The following is a 16,473-nucleotide window of genomic DNA, read 5'->3' on the forward strand; positions in this document are numbered from 1 at the left end:
TTTAAGAATTTCGGCCTCAAAAACCATTTCATTTCAATTCGGTTTTTTTTTCGTTCTCTACATTTCCACCACACATACCATTATCATTGCTAAACGCCATGGCCACCATCATCATCCTCATCCACATCATCATCAGCAGAACCATCACTGGGCGTCAGCATGACACAATGAGCATCTAACCACAAGCAAAACAATTAAAAACTAAATGAAATTTTTTCCTGGCAAATGAAGCGTTAGATTGTCCCGAAATCGTTCAATATGCAGGAGAAGCAGAGAGAAAGAGAATATTCTCGATTTACCAAAAAAAAAAAAATTGAAATTCAAGCCTATTTTTTGATTGCTGAATAGGAGTGGCAAAGGGAAAGGGGTACGTACAGCATTGTAGCATACGAAATGATTGTGGTAAACGTTGATTGCCTGCCAGCCAACCGTTCAGTGATAATGTTGGTGGTAAATGGATATGATTTCTATTTTTTTTTTGGAAACACTATCTATGGCACATATTTGTTTGGATTGATTTTGTATTGGCGGTTTACCTTATTTGAGTTTCAATTCCACAAACAAATAGGGAAACCGCCAAAAACAAGAACACACCATGAAAGATAGAAATTCAAATTTTGGATAATGTAATGGTAATCTAAAACTTTATGGTAATCAAATATATGGTGATATACTGTAAAATATTATGGAGCTATATTGTAAATTTGTTCAATGAAGAGTAGAGTTTGTTTGAAAAGTAGAGTTAAAAAACTTGAAGGACGTCTAGGGGTTTCTACGTAATTTTTCTAGGATCTTAAGAATTCTAAATGACTATTTTTAAAACGAGGAGTTTTAAGTTTTAAGGCGTTGAAAAAAATATTCACCATACAAAGTAAATCAAAATAAAGTAAATGGTCGGTTTTGTCGACAGATGTATACCCTCAGCCAATGTTCCATTATTTAAATATATGTTGACTTCTTCTGTGTTAATAGAAATATTGAGTTATTCCAAGACTGAATTGAATCGGATGTTAATTTCCCGTTTTATGAGCTTCATGAATAATAAAAATGTTGACCCTCTGTGTGGAAGGTACTAGAAGGAGTGGACCGATATATCCTATTTTCACAGCAGATCTTATAATAATATAAGGAATAATGGGATGTGTGAAATATCAAGAAAACCGGAGCGATTATAAAATCCAAAATAAACGGATTTTATAATCGCTTTAGTTATTCAAAACTTTGACCCTTTGTGTAGAGTAGAAATAATGGGATATATGAAATACGAAGAGAACCGGATGCTTATTGCGGATTTTATAATCGTTTTGGTTATTCAAAACTTAGGCCCTTTGTGGGGGAGGTACCAGAAGGAATGGCTCGACATATTTCATCTTCACATCTGATATTGTGTTGATGGAAATATTGGGATGTGTCAAGTCTGAATGGAATTAGATGTTAATTTCGCGTTTTATGAGCCTCATAAATATTCAAAATTTTGACCTTTTGTGGGGGATGTACTTGATGGAGTAGACCGATATTTTCCATTTTCCCACAGGACCTAGCACTAACGCAAATATTAATAATTGCTAAGTTAGAGTCGGATTATCTTTTCTCTTTCTATGCAGAAAATATTTTTTGAAAATTTTGACCTTTTGTGGGTGATGTTCTGGATGGAGTGGACCGATTCCATTTTCCATTTTGAACGCCAGACCTTGGGTAAATAAAAACTTTAACTTTCTGTGCAGTAAAATATTTTTTGTAAATTTCACGCTCTTTTAATCCTATGAAAAGAAATTATACCCTAAAAAAGACATGTGCTGTTGGTTCTCGAAAAAAATATTATTTAAAAAATCCAGGTCCTGTAGGTCCTTGGAAAAATATTCTTTAATACTTCTGTTGGTCCTTGAAAAAGTATTTTTAAAAAATTCCACGTCCTGTTGGTCCTGTGAAAAAAATATTCTTTAAAAAATCCACGTCCTGTTGGTCCTGTGAAAAAAATATTCTTTAAAAAATTCCACGTCCTATTGGTCCTGTGAAAAAATATTCTTTAACAAATCCACGAAAAAATATTCTTTAAAAAATCCATCTCCTGTTGGTCCTGTGAAAAAAAATATTCTTTAAAAGATTCACGTCCTGTATTGTTAAGAAATCCAAATGATTTTGGCACTTACAAAATATTCTTTGGAAAATCGGATTATCCTTTCTCTTTTTGTTTAGAAAAATATATATTTTTTTAAATGTCGACGTTTTGTTGGGGAGGTACCAGAAGGAGTGGACCGACATAGCCAATCTCCGAATTCGATCGAAGTTTGATAATAATATAACGATGTACCAAGTTTGGACGGAATCGGATACTTCCTTCGAGAGTTATCGTGGGTATCAACCACGAGACAGACAGACGGACGAACGGACATCACTAGATTGACTCCAAATGTCCTGAAATGGATATGGTCCAAAGAGACCTAGGGTCTAAAACTGTTATTTCGATGAGGCTCGCTTTGGCCGTATCAAACCCTCTCTAGCCATGTGGCTGAAGTTATAAAAAAAGTCAACGTGAAAAGATCATCCTCGAAACATTTTAAATATCTCTCTTAATAATTCCTACATACCATGAAAGAATGCCAATACATGTCCTGGACTTCCCTTAAAAAGGTGAATTTTTATTTCACGCTCTCTTTGACAAGAATCCTGGACTTTTCGAAAAATTGGCTGAGGGTATAAAAAAAGTCAAAGTAAAAAGGTCATCCTCGAAACATTTTAAATATTTGCGGATCTCTTTTAATAAAACCTCCATACTATGAGAGAATGACAATACATGTCCTGGACTTCCTTAAAAAGAGTGACTTTTTATAGTCACGCTCTCTTTGACAAAAGAGTCCTGAACTTCTTCGTAAATTTGTCAATATAATATCACGTTCTCTTCCAGAAATTAATGAAATGTGTCCACATTCCTTTGGATTTTCCTTGAAAAACAGTTGGTAGAAGACCTTGTTAAAAAAATTGCCAATACTTGTCCTCTTCCCTGGTCTTCCCTGAAAAATCTTTAAAATGATGGGTACTTTCAAGAACTCCTTCAAATAATATTTAAAATATTTTTCTGAAAAATGTGGTCCAGGTCCACAATGAAAATGGGATTATGACCTTTTTAAAAAAATATTGTGTGTCTATGTTCTCGCAGGAAAAAAAAATGCTCCATTGTTCCTCTTGAGGACACTTTGATATTGGTCCAAGTTTACTCGGACAAATGATCAAAGCTGATTAATAAAATATCCATTAAATTATTTATTAATTTATTCAGGACCATTTTTGAAAATCCATCGTATTTAAAGCAGGTTCTACTTGATAAAATTGAAAATTGTTTAGGTACCTACGAAAAGAAAAGTTCTCCAAGATTTTCATTATTTACAGATCTCAATTGTTTGGTAAAATTTTATCCAAAATTTCCTCTGTTTAGTACTCACACCTTCAATGAAATATCTTCAATTTAATGATTGCCTAGATTTTCTCCTGTCTTCACCAAAGAAGTAAGACCAACACCATCACACTTATGATGACAAAAACAACAACAACTAATGATGATGATGAACTGCATCATTGGGAGACTATGGTTTGCATGAATGAATCAATTTTAATGGCATTTTTGTCTGAATGATTGTTTCCAATTAATTGACTTTAGTCCTCTGATCATCTCAACAATGAAACGAATTTCTGATGGCCGACAAACAGACAGACAGAGAGAGAAAAACCACTTCAAGAAGATTATAAGCTATGCAACACATGTACATACACACACATACATGCTGAAAACACATCGAGCAATAATGTTTCATTTTTTCTTCATTTCTCCCTCTTGCAATATTTTCCACCCAGGATTGTAACCTTTTTTTTTGCTGGCCGAGATTCAAATGAATTCATTAACTGTATTGATTCAATGATTCACACTAGCACAAGCACACACACACACATACACACACATCCATCCTTTGTACCCTTTCATCGAGCCTTCTGAAATATGTATTTACATTTTTTATTCATTTGTTCATTCATTCAGTCGGTCGGTTGGTCGGTCATTCGTTCGTCCATTCACATTGATTGTACATAAATATTGTGGTCAGTTTTATCCAATATGATGCTTGTCTGTAGATTTTCCGGCAATGTGTTGCTGTGTTTTCCCATTCGGAGCCGAGCAGCCATTGATAAAGTTATAACAGGGTTCGAATTTATCAATTTAAAAAAGTTGAAGAAACAATTGGACAATGAGGAGAAATGTATGAGGGAAGGAGAGAGAGAGAGGTCTGAAAGACCTTGAATAAAAAATATTTAAAACAAAATTTTCCCTAAGAGGTCTGACAAAGGATCTTCAGACATTTTGGCAAAGTTGGGAGGCCCGTGATTTTTTCAAAAATCCTAAAATCTCTAAGTAAAATATTTACTAGAAAACCAGGGTAAGAGGGCCGAAGATCCTTATAAATATTTTATACTTGAGACCTGAAGATTTTAATAAAAAATCCTACATTTCTACATTAAAGGTCCTTAAAAAGCATTTCGAACAAATCGACGTTGAGGTCCTCGGTTCTAATTATCTTTTAAAAAATCAAAATGGGGTGCCTGAAAATACTAGACAAACACTTCCTTTAAATGCATATTCAGAGGCCTAAAGATCCCTGAAAAAATGTTTCCAATTGAGAGACCTGAAGAACTTAAAATTCTACAAATCTATGCTGAGGCCCCAAGATTCCTAAAAAAAGTCCGAATTTCGAAAAAAAAAAATAAAAAATCAAAATTGAGAGGTCTGAAGATCCACGCAAAAATATTTCCTAAATCCCAAGCGGAGAGGCATGAAGAAAAAAAAAAAATAGAGGATATTTAAAAAGGAATTCGTGAATCAAATATTTCCTTCAAATTCATGTAAAAAACCAGGTTGGCATGCCTGAAGATACTCAAATATTTCTTACGTATCAAAATTTAGAGACCAAACGATCCTTGAAAAAAATACATTTGAGAGGTGTTTAAACCCTTGAAAAAATATTTTCTACAAATCCATATTGAGGCCCGAAGATTCCACAAACTGAGTCCTGAATATCCTTAAAAAATTGACGTGGAGAGAGGACTGAAGTTCCGTAAAAAAATATTTACTACAAATCCATATGCAGATGCTTGAAAATGTTTTATAGTCCCAAAGATCCCTGAACATTTTCTTACTAAAGGGACATCGGTCCTTGAAAAAAAATGCTTGAGAGTCCCGAAGATTCCTAGAAAAATATTTCCTAAAAATCGAAGTTAATGAAAAAAAAAATAAATTCTGCGACTATAAGTAGATTCGCTTGAAGGTCCTTGAAATCATATTTCCTAAAAATCCATAAAGAGAGGTCTACAGATCCTTGAAAAAGATCCACGTTAAGTTATCTGCAGGTCCTGGGATAAATATTTCCAGAAAATTTACGTAAAGAGGCCTGAAGATCCTTAAAAAATCCAAGATGAGGACTGAAGGACAGAATTTCTTTTCAATTTTAAGCCTGAAGGTCCTTGAAATAATCCACATTGTGGCCTATAGGTCATTGGAAGAAAATTCGTGCAAATTTACGTTGAGAAGCATGAAGATCTTTGAAAAAATCCACGTGGAGGCTTGGAGATCCTGGGAATAAAAATTGTGCAAACCTACGTTGGGAGTCCAAAAGGTCCTTGAAAATGCCTCATAGTAAAGCCTAAAGGTCGTTGGAGAAAATTTTGAGAAATCTTATGCTGCGAAAGTCCTTGGAAAATATATACGTTGAAATCTGAGGGGTCCTTATAAATAATTTCTTGCAAATTTATGTTGGAAGGCCTGAAGGTACATGAAAAAAAATTGGTTGAGGTCTGAAAGTCCTTGGAAAAAAATTGTGCAAATGTACATCGACAGACTTGAAAGCCTCTGACAAAACCAACGGGGAGGCCTGAGGGTCCTGGGAAAGTATTTTCCGCAAATTTGCGTTAAGAGACCTAAAGAAACTCGAAGATCCTTGAGAGGGTTGAGGGTCCTTAAAGATACTTGAAAAAGTACACGTTGAGGTCTAAAGTGCAAAACAACGTTAAAAGGCTTGAATGTCCTTGAAAATTCCTGAAAAAATCCTCGGTGAGGCCTTAAGGTCCTTGGAATTGAGAAGGTCCGAGAGGCTTGAAAGCCTCTGAAGAAACCCACGTGGAGGCCTAATGGTCCAGGAAAAGTATTTCCTTTAAAATTGCGTTAAGAGACCTAAAGAAACTTGAAGCTCCTTGAAAAATCCAGGTTGAGTTCTGAAGGTTCTTCGCAAAAAATTGCTGCAAATTTACTTTGAGACGCCTGAAAACCCCTGAGGAAATCCACAGTGAGCTCTGAAGGTCCTAAGAAAGACATGCCTGTGAATTTATGTTGAGATACCCAAAGACCCTAGAAGATCCTTGGAAAAATCCACCATGAGAACTGAGGTACGAAAATTTACGTTGAGATGCTTGAAGGTCGTCGAAAAAAATTTCCAGATTTACGTTGAAAGGTCTGAAGTCATTGAAAAATTCCACGTCGAGGGCTCAAGCTCATTGGGAAGAAATTGAGTGCTTCATTTAAAAAAAAATCTCTTAAGTGACCTAAAGGTCCTTGGAAACTATTTTCTGAAAATTTACGTTAGCAGGCCTAAAGATCCCTAAAAAAATACAAGTTGTGGCCTTGCAAAAAATCGTGCAAATTTACGTTGAGAGACCTCAATGTTCTTGAAAAAAACGTGCAAATTTGCTTTGGGAGGCCTGAAAATACTTAAAAAAAATCAGGATGAGACCTAAGGTCCTTGAAAAAAAAATTGCTGCAAATTTACATTGTGAAATCTGATGGTCCACGATGAAACCTGAAGGTCCTTGGAAAAAAATTTCATGCCAAATCACCTTGTGAGACCTTAAGGCCCTTGAAGTCAGCCTGAAGCACCTTGATAACTGAAGGTCCCTAGAAAAACCAGTACAAAATTACGTTGCGAGGCCTGAAGGTCCCTTAAGATCCTTGAAAAATCGACATTTAGGCCTGAAGATCCTTGGAAAAATGTTGCTGCTAATTCTCCTTGAGAGGCTATAAGTTCTTTAAAAAATTGAAGACCTATAGAGAGAACTGAAGACCTATAAATAAAGGGACCTGAGGGTCCCTTTAAAAATGGGGCTGTGAGGTCCGAAAATTCTTTAAAAAATCGAAATAAAAGCATTTATTATGAGGGATAATTTTACTAAGAAGGACATGCATCCTTTACAGAGAAGATTTGATGCAACTTTTTCAATTTTAACCGACCGGCTAAGCCGACCTCGTACATTCAAGAAAAAATTATATTTTCACGGAACCTATGCCCTTTTACTAAAATTATCCTTAATACTTTTAAAACGAATATCCCATTCTCCATTTCAATTGATTGCTCATTTTTTCTCCCTTCCAGAGTTGCTCCTGGCCTGCCAGATACTCGAACCTGTCTGCTACATCAAAAGCTGCAAATGCTCAATGTGTGCATTGAGAAACGCTTGCAGCGTGAAAAGGGCATTGCTGCTAAAACGGAAGGTGGCATGGCCATGCATACGGTTGAATTGGTTACTGACGATGATGATGATGACGACGATGAGGATGATGACACCAATGAGGAGTTTTATGATCTGACCGAAGAAGATAGCGATGACCCGACTGAGGTGGCAAAACCAAAAGAGGACAATTCGAAAAATCCCTTGAAGGCAGAAGGACGTTTGCGCCGTTTCAAAAATCTAAAACTAATTGGCAGCGATGAGTATTTGTATGTACCAGTTACCCAGGATTTGGCACCCAAGACCGAGGATCAATTGCAGGATGCATCGGATGTCATGCTGAAAATGGGTTCAGATTCGGGTAAGGCATTCGTCTTTGAAAAAAATTTTAACAAATAAATAATTTAATTATTTGTCCTTGCCAGAATTCATAACCGATTTGATGTGTTCCACTGTGGTCTCGGATGCCGAAGCCTTTAAGGCGGCCAATCCCAAGGCCGGTTTTGAGGACTTTATACGTTGGTTCAGTCCCAACGATTGGGAAGAATATTGGAATGAGGAAACGCAGGAGACGGGTCATAAACTCAGTGCCCGCATGCAGGCTGCCGGCAATACATGGCAAAAGGTGTGGGAACAGGCCAAGCCGGTGCCAGCAGCACGTCAGGTATGTATGGATGTAGAATGATTTATAAAGGCATTAAATTAAACAATTATTTTTTTTTTAATTTTTTTTCAGAAACGCCTATTCGATGACACCCTGGAGGGCTACAAAATCCTCAACTACTTGGAATCTCGTAATTTGGGAGAAATTTTTGGCCTGACCATTGTGCCACTTTTGCATAGCTCCATACTCAAATTGAAGGTAATTATTCATTTCATGAATATATTTCCAAAAAATAAATTCTAAAATTATTTTTACCCTTCCAGGACATTTTCGCTAACACCCAAGTCCTGGAACTGTTCACCGAAACCTTGGATGAAATCCTAGCCGACCTAAGTCGTTTTTCACGTGACATAGAACTTGTTGAGGCCTTACCCAGCCCCAGCAGCTCGGAGGCGCCCAAAATCAATGAAAACAAATACACTCTTCAGCTACCCAATCCCCAGCCACTGCTGAAGAAAATCGAACAATTGGAAAGGGACTACTATCATTACAAATGTTTTGAATGTTTGCCGGGTGTGAATGGTCTACCAAAGGCGAAATTACATTCGAAATTCTGTGAAATATTAAAAAATAATGGCCATTGTAATATTGTGAATGCCGCGGAGGATCATGATGGTGGCGTTGTGGAGCAAGTCTTGCAATCTCTATTCATAGGCGATATGCGCGAGAAGCTAATGAGTAAAGACTATGTAATACGTTTGGGTGAGGGTTTAGTTGCCGATGAGAGCCCCAAGGATGTGGAGGCGAAGGACCAGCAGCAGCCGCAAGCTGGTTTCTCCAACTATTTAATGCCCCAGTTTTTGCGCGCCATTGTAACGGGCGAAAAACTACGCCTGTGTGGGGCATTCACCGAAAACACCACGTTTTTGGATTAAGATTCGAAATTTCTCTAAAGTTTTTATATTCTGGTGTAGGGTATTTCGCGTTTTAAAGTATTTCATAATGTTTATCCGAATTCTCTATAAGTCTTTGTAAAAATTTGTAATGTTTTCTATTTTTAATCCAATAAATATTTCTATAATCTTTCGGTGTATGGTCACAATGAAACATGGACTTCAGGAAGTCAATTCTTCATTGTGAATTTACATCTACTTTCTGTAGAAGTTGAGTTTTCATTCAGTTTTATGAAAGTCCACCAGTCTAGGTCTACTTGGAACAATTCTCATTGAAAGAACTGAATAACAATTCTCATTGAGAGAACTGAAAGGCACCTGAAGGTCCTTTAAAAAATGGGGTTGTGAGGTCCGAAAATTTTTTGAAAAATCGATGTTGAGAGGCTTTAATAACCCACAAAATAAATGCACAAATATTTTGCTAAGAAGGACATACATCCTTTACAGAGAAGATTTGATGCAACTTTTTCAATTTTAACCGACCGGCAAAGACGACCTCGTACATTCAAGAAAAAATATATTTTCACGGAACCTATGCCATTTTACTAAAATTATCCTTAATACTTTTAAAACGAATATCCCATTCTCCATTTCAATTGATTGCTTCTTTTTCCTCCCTTCCAGAGTTGCTCCTGGCCTGCAAGATACTCGAACCTGTCTGCTACATCAAAAGCTGCAAATGCGGTCTACTCTAAGTGTACGCTGAGAGGCCGGAAGACCCTTGGAAGAAATGTTCTGTAAACTTAAGTTAAGAAGCCTGAAAGTCCTTGAAAAAAGAAAAAAAAAACGTTGAGGTCCTGACTTCGAATCTTGCATTTTGGACGTTCTGAATCAGAACCGTAAAATTTTTGGGACCCTCCGACCCAAAAAAGAGGATTTATAAAGGCATCGAACATTTATATCCAATTTTATGTGAAATCATAAATTCGATATTCATCTCAGGATTCTAATTGAGAACTGACTTGTTCCGCAAGTTATGACAGATAGAAGTATTAACAATTGTGACCTTTTGTGGGTGAGGTACCACAAGGTGTTCGCAGATAAATATGATCTTCATAACTGATCTTGTGCTTGCATAAATATTATGGGGGGGGGGTGACATTTGAAGAGAGTTGGATGCTTATTTCGCTTTCTTTGAGCGTTTTGTTTTTCAAATCTTGAACCCTACGTGAGAGAGGTACCAGAAGAAATGGTCCGATCTCTACCATCTTTATAATAAATCTTGAGTTGACGGAAATATTGACAAAATTGGAGATTTTTAAGGCATTTCTAGTAACATCCCCGATATTTAATAAAATTTCAAAATTTTTTCAAAAATAATTTAAGGACTTTCATGCAAAAATCGTGGATTTATTTTCAGGACTTTCTGGAATAGTTTCAATATTTTTTAAAAATAATTTTTTAGGACCACATTAAAAAAAAATTGTGAATCGTTGCAAGGACCCTCTGCATGTTTCAAATTTTTTTTTATAATTTCAATAACATAATTGGAGATTTTAAGGCATTTCTAGTAACATCCCTGATATCTAATAAAATTTCAAAAAATTTTCAAAAATAATTTAAGGACTTTCATCATCATTCCATGATTTTCTGCTAAAAGTTCCAAGTTTTTTTTTAGAGGGCTTTTCACAGAAATTTTATGCTTTTTATACCCTACACCACAAGGTGGTCAGGGTATTATGTCTTTGTGCATTTGTTTGTAACAGGCAGAAGGAAACGAGATAGAGCCATAGTTCCTTTTGATGATCTGCATAGAATCACATTCTGAGTCGATTTATGTATGTCCGTCCGTCTGTCCATGTATTTTTGTAAACAAAGTACGGTTCGCATTTATTGCCCTATCCAGATGAAATTTTGCACATATCATTTGTTTGGCCCTATTGAAATTGGAGATAATCGGTCAAAATTTAGATATAGCTCCCATATATATCTTCGTCCAATTTTCCTTTTATTGTGCACCAAACGTGTAATATTAGCCCGAATGGTATGGAATTTTGCACATACAACCAAATTAGGCCTGAAAATAAGTATGCCAAATTTGATCGGAATCGGTTCAGATATAGCTCTACCTCCCATATATGTTGTTCATCCGATTTGTTATTTTTGTCCTCAGCAGCCGTAATATGCACTCTGTAACAACAATATTTGTGAAAATATATCAAATACAGCTCCGAAATACATTAGCTAAATTTTATCGAGATCGGTTCAGATTTGGATATAGCTCCGATATATAACTTCGTCCGATTTACCCTTAATTGTGCACCAAACGTGTAATATTAGCCCAAATGGGATAGAATTTGGCACTTACGACCGAATTGAGCCTAGAAGCTAGTATGTCAAATTCGATGAAGATCGGTTCAGATATAGTTATAGCTCCCATATATACTGTTCATCCGATTTGTTATATTTGTTACCCACAGCCGTAATATGCACTCCGTAACAACGATATTCAGGGAAATTTATCAAATACAGCTCAGAAATACCTTTGCCAAATTTTATCGATATCGGTTCCGATTTGGATATAGCTCCCATATATATATATATTCGTCCGATTTCAAAAAAATTGTGCACCAAATCGGCAATACAATTCCGAATTTAAAAGATACAAATGCTTCGACATATTTAGTCCTTTGAACTTTGAATTATAATTATAATCATAGCGTGTATGATTGAATTCTTCCATAAAAACTTTTAATTGTTATGCGGATCTCTACTAAATTAGCAAAGTGGTGTAGGGTATCATAAAGTCGACCCCGCCCGACTTTAAGACTTTCTTTACGGGTTTTTAATTTAGATTAATTAAGACTTTCCCATTGAGGATTTCTAAATAATTAAAATTTGAATATTGTGAATATTATTACCACAACATCGTGGCAAAAATTCCAGGATTTTCGAGAATATTTTTAGGATTTCTTTAGAATATTATTTCAGGCACTCTCGTGCAAAGATCGGATATTGTTAAGAAAATTTTTTCAAGAAACCACTATCTCAAAATTGGTGGAGTTTTTAAGGCTATTTCGTCAGATTTCCCAAATAAAATAAAAATGAAATATTTTTAAGAAAAATATCAAAATTTTATGCTAAAAATTCCGAAACATGCATTTTTAAGGATTTCTTGGTAAAAGTTCAAGGTTTTCTTATAAAAGGTCTTCTGCAGTTCCTCCTTAGACACACTGAGTTTTTGAAAGATTTTTTTCTATCGAAGGATCTCTAAGGGTCTTCCAAACATTAAATGAAGGCCATATATGCTGCGAAGACCTTCCAAAAATAAAAGCGCATACTACAGTAGTTCAAATTCCAGAGGGTTTTAAAACATTTCAAATCAGATCCAAAAGTTTTTTTAAATAATCTCCAACAAATTTCATAGACTATAAAATATGTTAGTTCCAAATTGCTTATCTTTAAATATTCAATTTCTCTTTAACTCAACCACTTCATTCCGACATAAAATCCCTTTTTACGATTTACACTGCCTTCATTGCACCAATAAAACAAAAATTAATCGGCATCGACAATTACACAAAAAGGACCTCATAATAATAAAACAACAACAACAACAGGCAAAGGATGCTGGTAAAAAACAACAACAACCACAATAAAAGAATTTACCTCAAAAAAAACTAACCAATTCTCCGCCGAAGAAGAAAAAGACGAAAACTGAGAAGAAAAACGTTTTAATATTTTTGCAAAACCGAAATGCAGGCCACAAAACAATGCCTGTTTGGCTACCGCCAGTCAACCAACCAACCAGCCAGCCGGTATGGCATGGCTTGGTACTGCCCGGGTAATGTTCTGCCATGGCATGGAAAATATTTTCTAGAATTCTTTTTGCGACACAAAACAAGGCAACATCAAAAGAATGCCAACGTGAATGAGTGTTCATTTCGTTCCCCAGTTGTGTTTCTTTGTTTGAGTTAAACATCTGCAAGAGGAGGTGAGGCCAAGTGGAGAGGGAGGAGGTGGAGAGCAGGCAGGAGGGTGTTAGGTACTGCCATTACTCAACTCAGTTGGCGCAATTGCTTTGTTAGTGACTTTGGGCCACAGGTACAAAGGCAGTCAAAGGGGTTTTTCGTTTTTAGCAGCTTTGGTCCCCACTGGGTTGCTTGGTCAGCTAGCCAACGTCAAGACAAGCCAGGCCAGCATGGTTGGATTTGGGTCTTTTGGCTAGAACTCGATTCGGGCAATTTGAAATATTTAACTAAAATTACTTCAAGTAGGACTTACTTGTTAAGTTTGTCTATGGGCCTCTTTCTTTTTGTTGTTGGTTTGGAATCTTTTTAAAGAATTGTTGTTGTTGCTGTTGTTGTTGTCGAGTTGCACATAAATTGTTCCCATTCTGTTGGAGAAACCTAGCCTGCGGTTGTGGCAAAATTATTGTGAGAATATGCCAACATGTCAGTCAGTCAGCCAGTTCGGTTTGGTTTGGGTTTTTTAGAAACATTTTCTTTTTTTTCGGATACTCTACTACTCCCTTGCCCGGAGAGACAATTGGGCTGCAGACCAGAGTTCCAGTCTCCACAACTACCACCAACTAGGCAGGCAGCCTAGCAGATACACAAATAATGAATTGTGGCATTTTTGTGTGTGTCTTTGACGAAAGGACGGACGGACGGACCGTTGCGCAAATTATTCCCGACAAGAATGTTGTCGGCAAAAGTACATAAACACGAAATTTTGTAACTATTTTGTCTTCTATTTTTAGCATGGCTTCAGGAATAATTAAAATTTTCTGCGCTGAGCGTTTTGTCTTCCCAAGAAGTCGGAGGCAATAATTTATGTTGTCTGTCGTTGTTGCTTGGAAGTCTGGTGGAAGGATGTTGGGAAAGGAGTTACTTCACTAGGGTAAGGCAAGATGTTGGCAACTCGAAATGGATGACATATTTGAATTTAACATCCTTCAGTGGTTGAGAAATTATCACAAAAACCCAACTGGGGATAGAAAGAGGCCTAAAGATGGATTTTTTGGATTGGATTTTTTAAAGAATATTTTTCAAGGACCCATAGACCAATAAACGTGGATTTTTTAAAGAATATTTTTCAAGGATCCATAGACCAATAAACGTGGATTTTTTAAAGAATATTTTTCAAGGACCCATACACCAATAAAAGTGGATTTTTTAAAGAATCTTTCTCAAGGACCTACTGACCAATAAACGTGGATTTTTTAGAGAATATTTTTCAAGGACCCATACACCAATAAACGTGGATTTTTTAAAGAATATTTTTCAAGGACCCATAGACCAATAAACGTGGATTTTTTAAAGAATATTTTTCAAGGACCCATAGACCAATAAACGTGGATTTTTTAAAGAATATTTTTCAAGGACCCATAGACCAATAAACGTGGATTTTTTAAAGAATATTTTTCAAGGACCCATAGACCAATAAACGTGGATTTTTTAAAGAATGTTTTTCAAGGACCCATAGACCAATAAACGTGGATTTTTTAAAGAATGTTTTTCAAGGACCCATAGACCAATAAACGTGGATTTTTTAAAGAATGTTTTTCAAGGACCCATAGACCAATAAACGTGGATTTTTTAAAGAATGTTTTTCAAGGACCCATAGACCAATAAACGTGGATTTTTTAAAGAATGTTTTTCAAGGACCCATAGACCAATAAACGTGGATTTTTAAAGAATGTTTTTCAAGGACCCATAGACCAATAAACGTGGATTTTTTAAAGAATGTTTTTCAAGGACCCATAGACCAATAAACGTGGATTTTTTAAAGAATGTTTTTCAAGGACCCATAGACCAATAAACGTGGATTTTTTAAAGAATGTTTTTCAAGGACCCATAGACCAATAAACGTGGATTTTTTAAAGAATGTTTTTCAAGGACCCATAGACCAATAAACGTGGATTTTTTAAAGAATGTTTTTCAAGGACCCATAGACCAATAAACGTGGATTTTTTAAAGAATGTTTTTCAAGGACCCATAGACCAATAAACGTGGATTTTTTAAAGAATGTTTTTCAAGGACCCATAGACCAATAAACGTGGATTTTTTAAAGAATGTTTTTCAAGGACCCATAGACCAATAAACGTGGATTTTTTAAAGAATGTTTTTCAAGGACCCATAGACCAATAAACGTGGATTTTTTAAAGAATGTTTTTCAAGGACCCATAGACCAATAAACGTGGATTTTTTAAAGAATGTTTTTCAAGGACCCATAGACCAATAAACGTGGATTTTTTAAAGAATGTTTTTCAAGGACCCATAGACCAATAAACGTGGATTTTTTAAAGAATGTTTTTCAAGGACCCATAGACCAATAAACGTGGATTTTTTAAAGAATGTTTTTCAAGGACCCATAGACCAATAAACGTGGATTTTTTAAAGAATGTTTTTCAAGGACCCATAGACCAATAAACGTGGATTTTTTAAAGAATGTTTTTCAAGGACCCATAGACCAATAAACGTGGATTTTTTAAAGAATGTTTTTCAAGGACCCATAGACCAATAAACGTGGATTTTTTAAAGAATGTTTTTCAAGGACCCATAGACCAATAAACGTGGATTTTTTAAAGAATGTTTTTCAAGGACCCATAGACCAATAAACGTGGATTTTTTAAAGAATGTTTTTCAAGGACCCATAGACCAATAAACGTGGATTTTTTAAAGAATGTTTTTCAAGGACCCATAGACCAATAAACGTGGATTTTTTAAAGAATGTTTTTCAAGGACCCATAGACCAATAAACGTGGATTTTTTAAAGAATGTTTTTCAAGGACCCATAGACCAATAAACGTGGATTTTTTAAAGAATGTTTTTCAAGGACCTACTGACCAATAAGCGTGGATTTCTTAAAGAATCTTTCTTAAGGACCTACTGACCAATAAGCGTGGATTTCTTAAAGAATCTTTCTTAAGGACCTACTGACCAATAATCATGGATTTTTAAAGAATATTTTTCAAGGACCTACTGACCAATAATCATGGATAATCATGGACCTGCACATATAACTTTCTGTCCATTACGAATATCAAATACCAATTTTCAAAAATTTCCGGTGAATAATGTCGCTAAAATCATCAAAATACCGAATATAGGAAGGTACCGTTATATGGCGGCTATATGAAGACCTGGACCTGCACAGACAATTTTCTGTCATAGGCTGTAGTATCCATTGCGAACTTCAAATACCAATTTTGAAAAATTTCCGGTAAATAATGTCACTAAAATCATCACAAAACCGAATATCGGGAGGTACCGTTATATGGAGGCTATAGGAAAACGTGGACCTGCACACACAATTTCCTGTCATAGGCTGTGGTTTCCATTACGAACTTCAAATACCAAATTTGAAACAATTGCGGAGAATTATGTCGCTTAAATCACCAAAAAACCGAATATCCGGAGGTACGGTATATGAGGGCTATACGAAGACATGGATCGACACAGACAATTTTCTGTCATAAGCTGTAGTATCCAT

At 35.7% G+C, this 16,473-nt stretch overlaps 2 protein-coding genes across 5 annotated transcripts in view; one reads left to right on the top strand and one right to left on the bottom strand.

Annotated features, from left to right (window-relative positions):
* The window catches only part of LOC101893694 (rab3 GTPase-activating protein catalytic subunit), an 80,872-nt gene extending 71,686 nt beyond the window's left edge, over positions 1–9,186 (top strand). The window contains exons 3-6 of the mRNA XM_059123969.1: positions 7,404–7,840; positions 7,905–8,143; positions 8,216–8,341; positions 8,407–9,186. Coding sequence (XP_058979952.1) covers positions 7,404–7,840; positions 7,905–8,143; positions 8,216–8,341; positions 8,407–9,018 — 1,414 coding nt within the window. The 3' untranslated portion in view covers positions 9,019–9,186. The remainder of the gene's footprint in view (positions 1–7,403; positions 7,841–7,904; positions 8,144–8,215; positions 8,342–8,406) is intronic.
* The window catches only part of LOC101896747 (leucine-rich repeat and fibronectin type-III domain-containing protein 3), a 399,938-nt gene that overhangs the window by 52,024 nt on the left and 331,441 nt on the right, over positions 1–16,473 (bottom strand). The gene's annotated exons all lie outside the window — the stretch shown is intronic.

The sequence above is a fragment of the Musca domestica genome, unplaced genomic scaffold (genome assembly GCF_030504385.1).
Source record: "Musca domestica strain aabys unplaced genomic scaffold, Musca_domestica.polishedcontigs.V.1.1 26, whole genome shotgun sequence".
In the NCBI taxonomy this organism is placed as follows: domain Eukaryota; kingdom Metazoa; phylum Arthropoda; class Insecta; order Diptera; family Muscidae; genus Musca; species Musca domestica.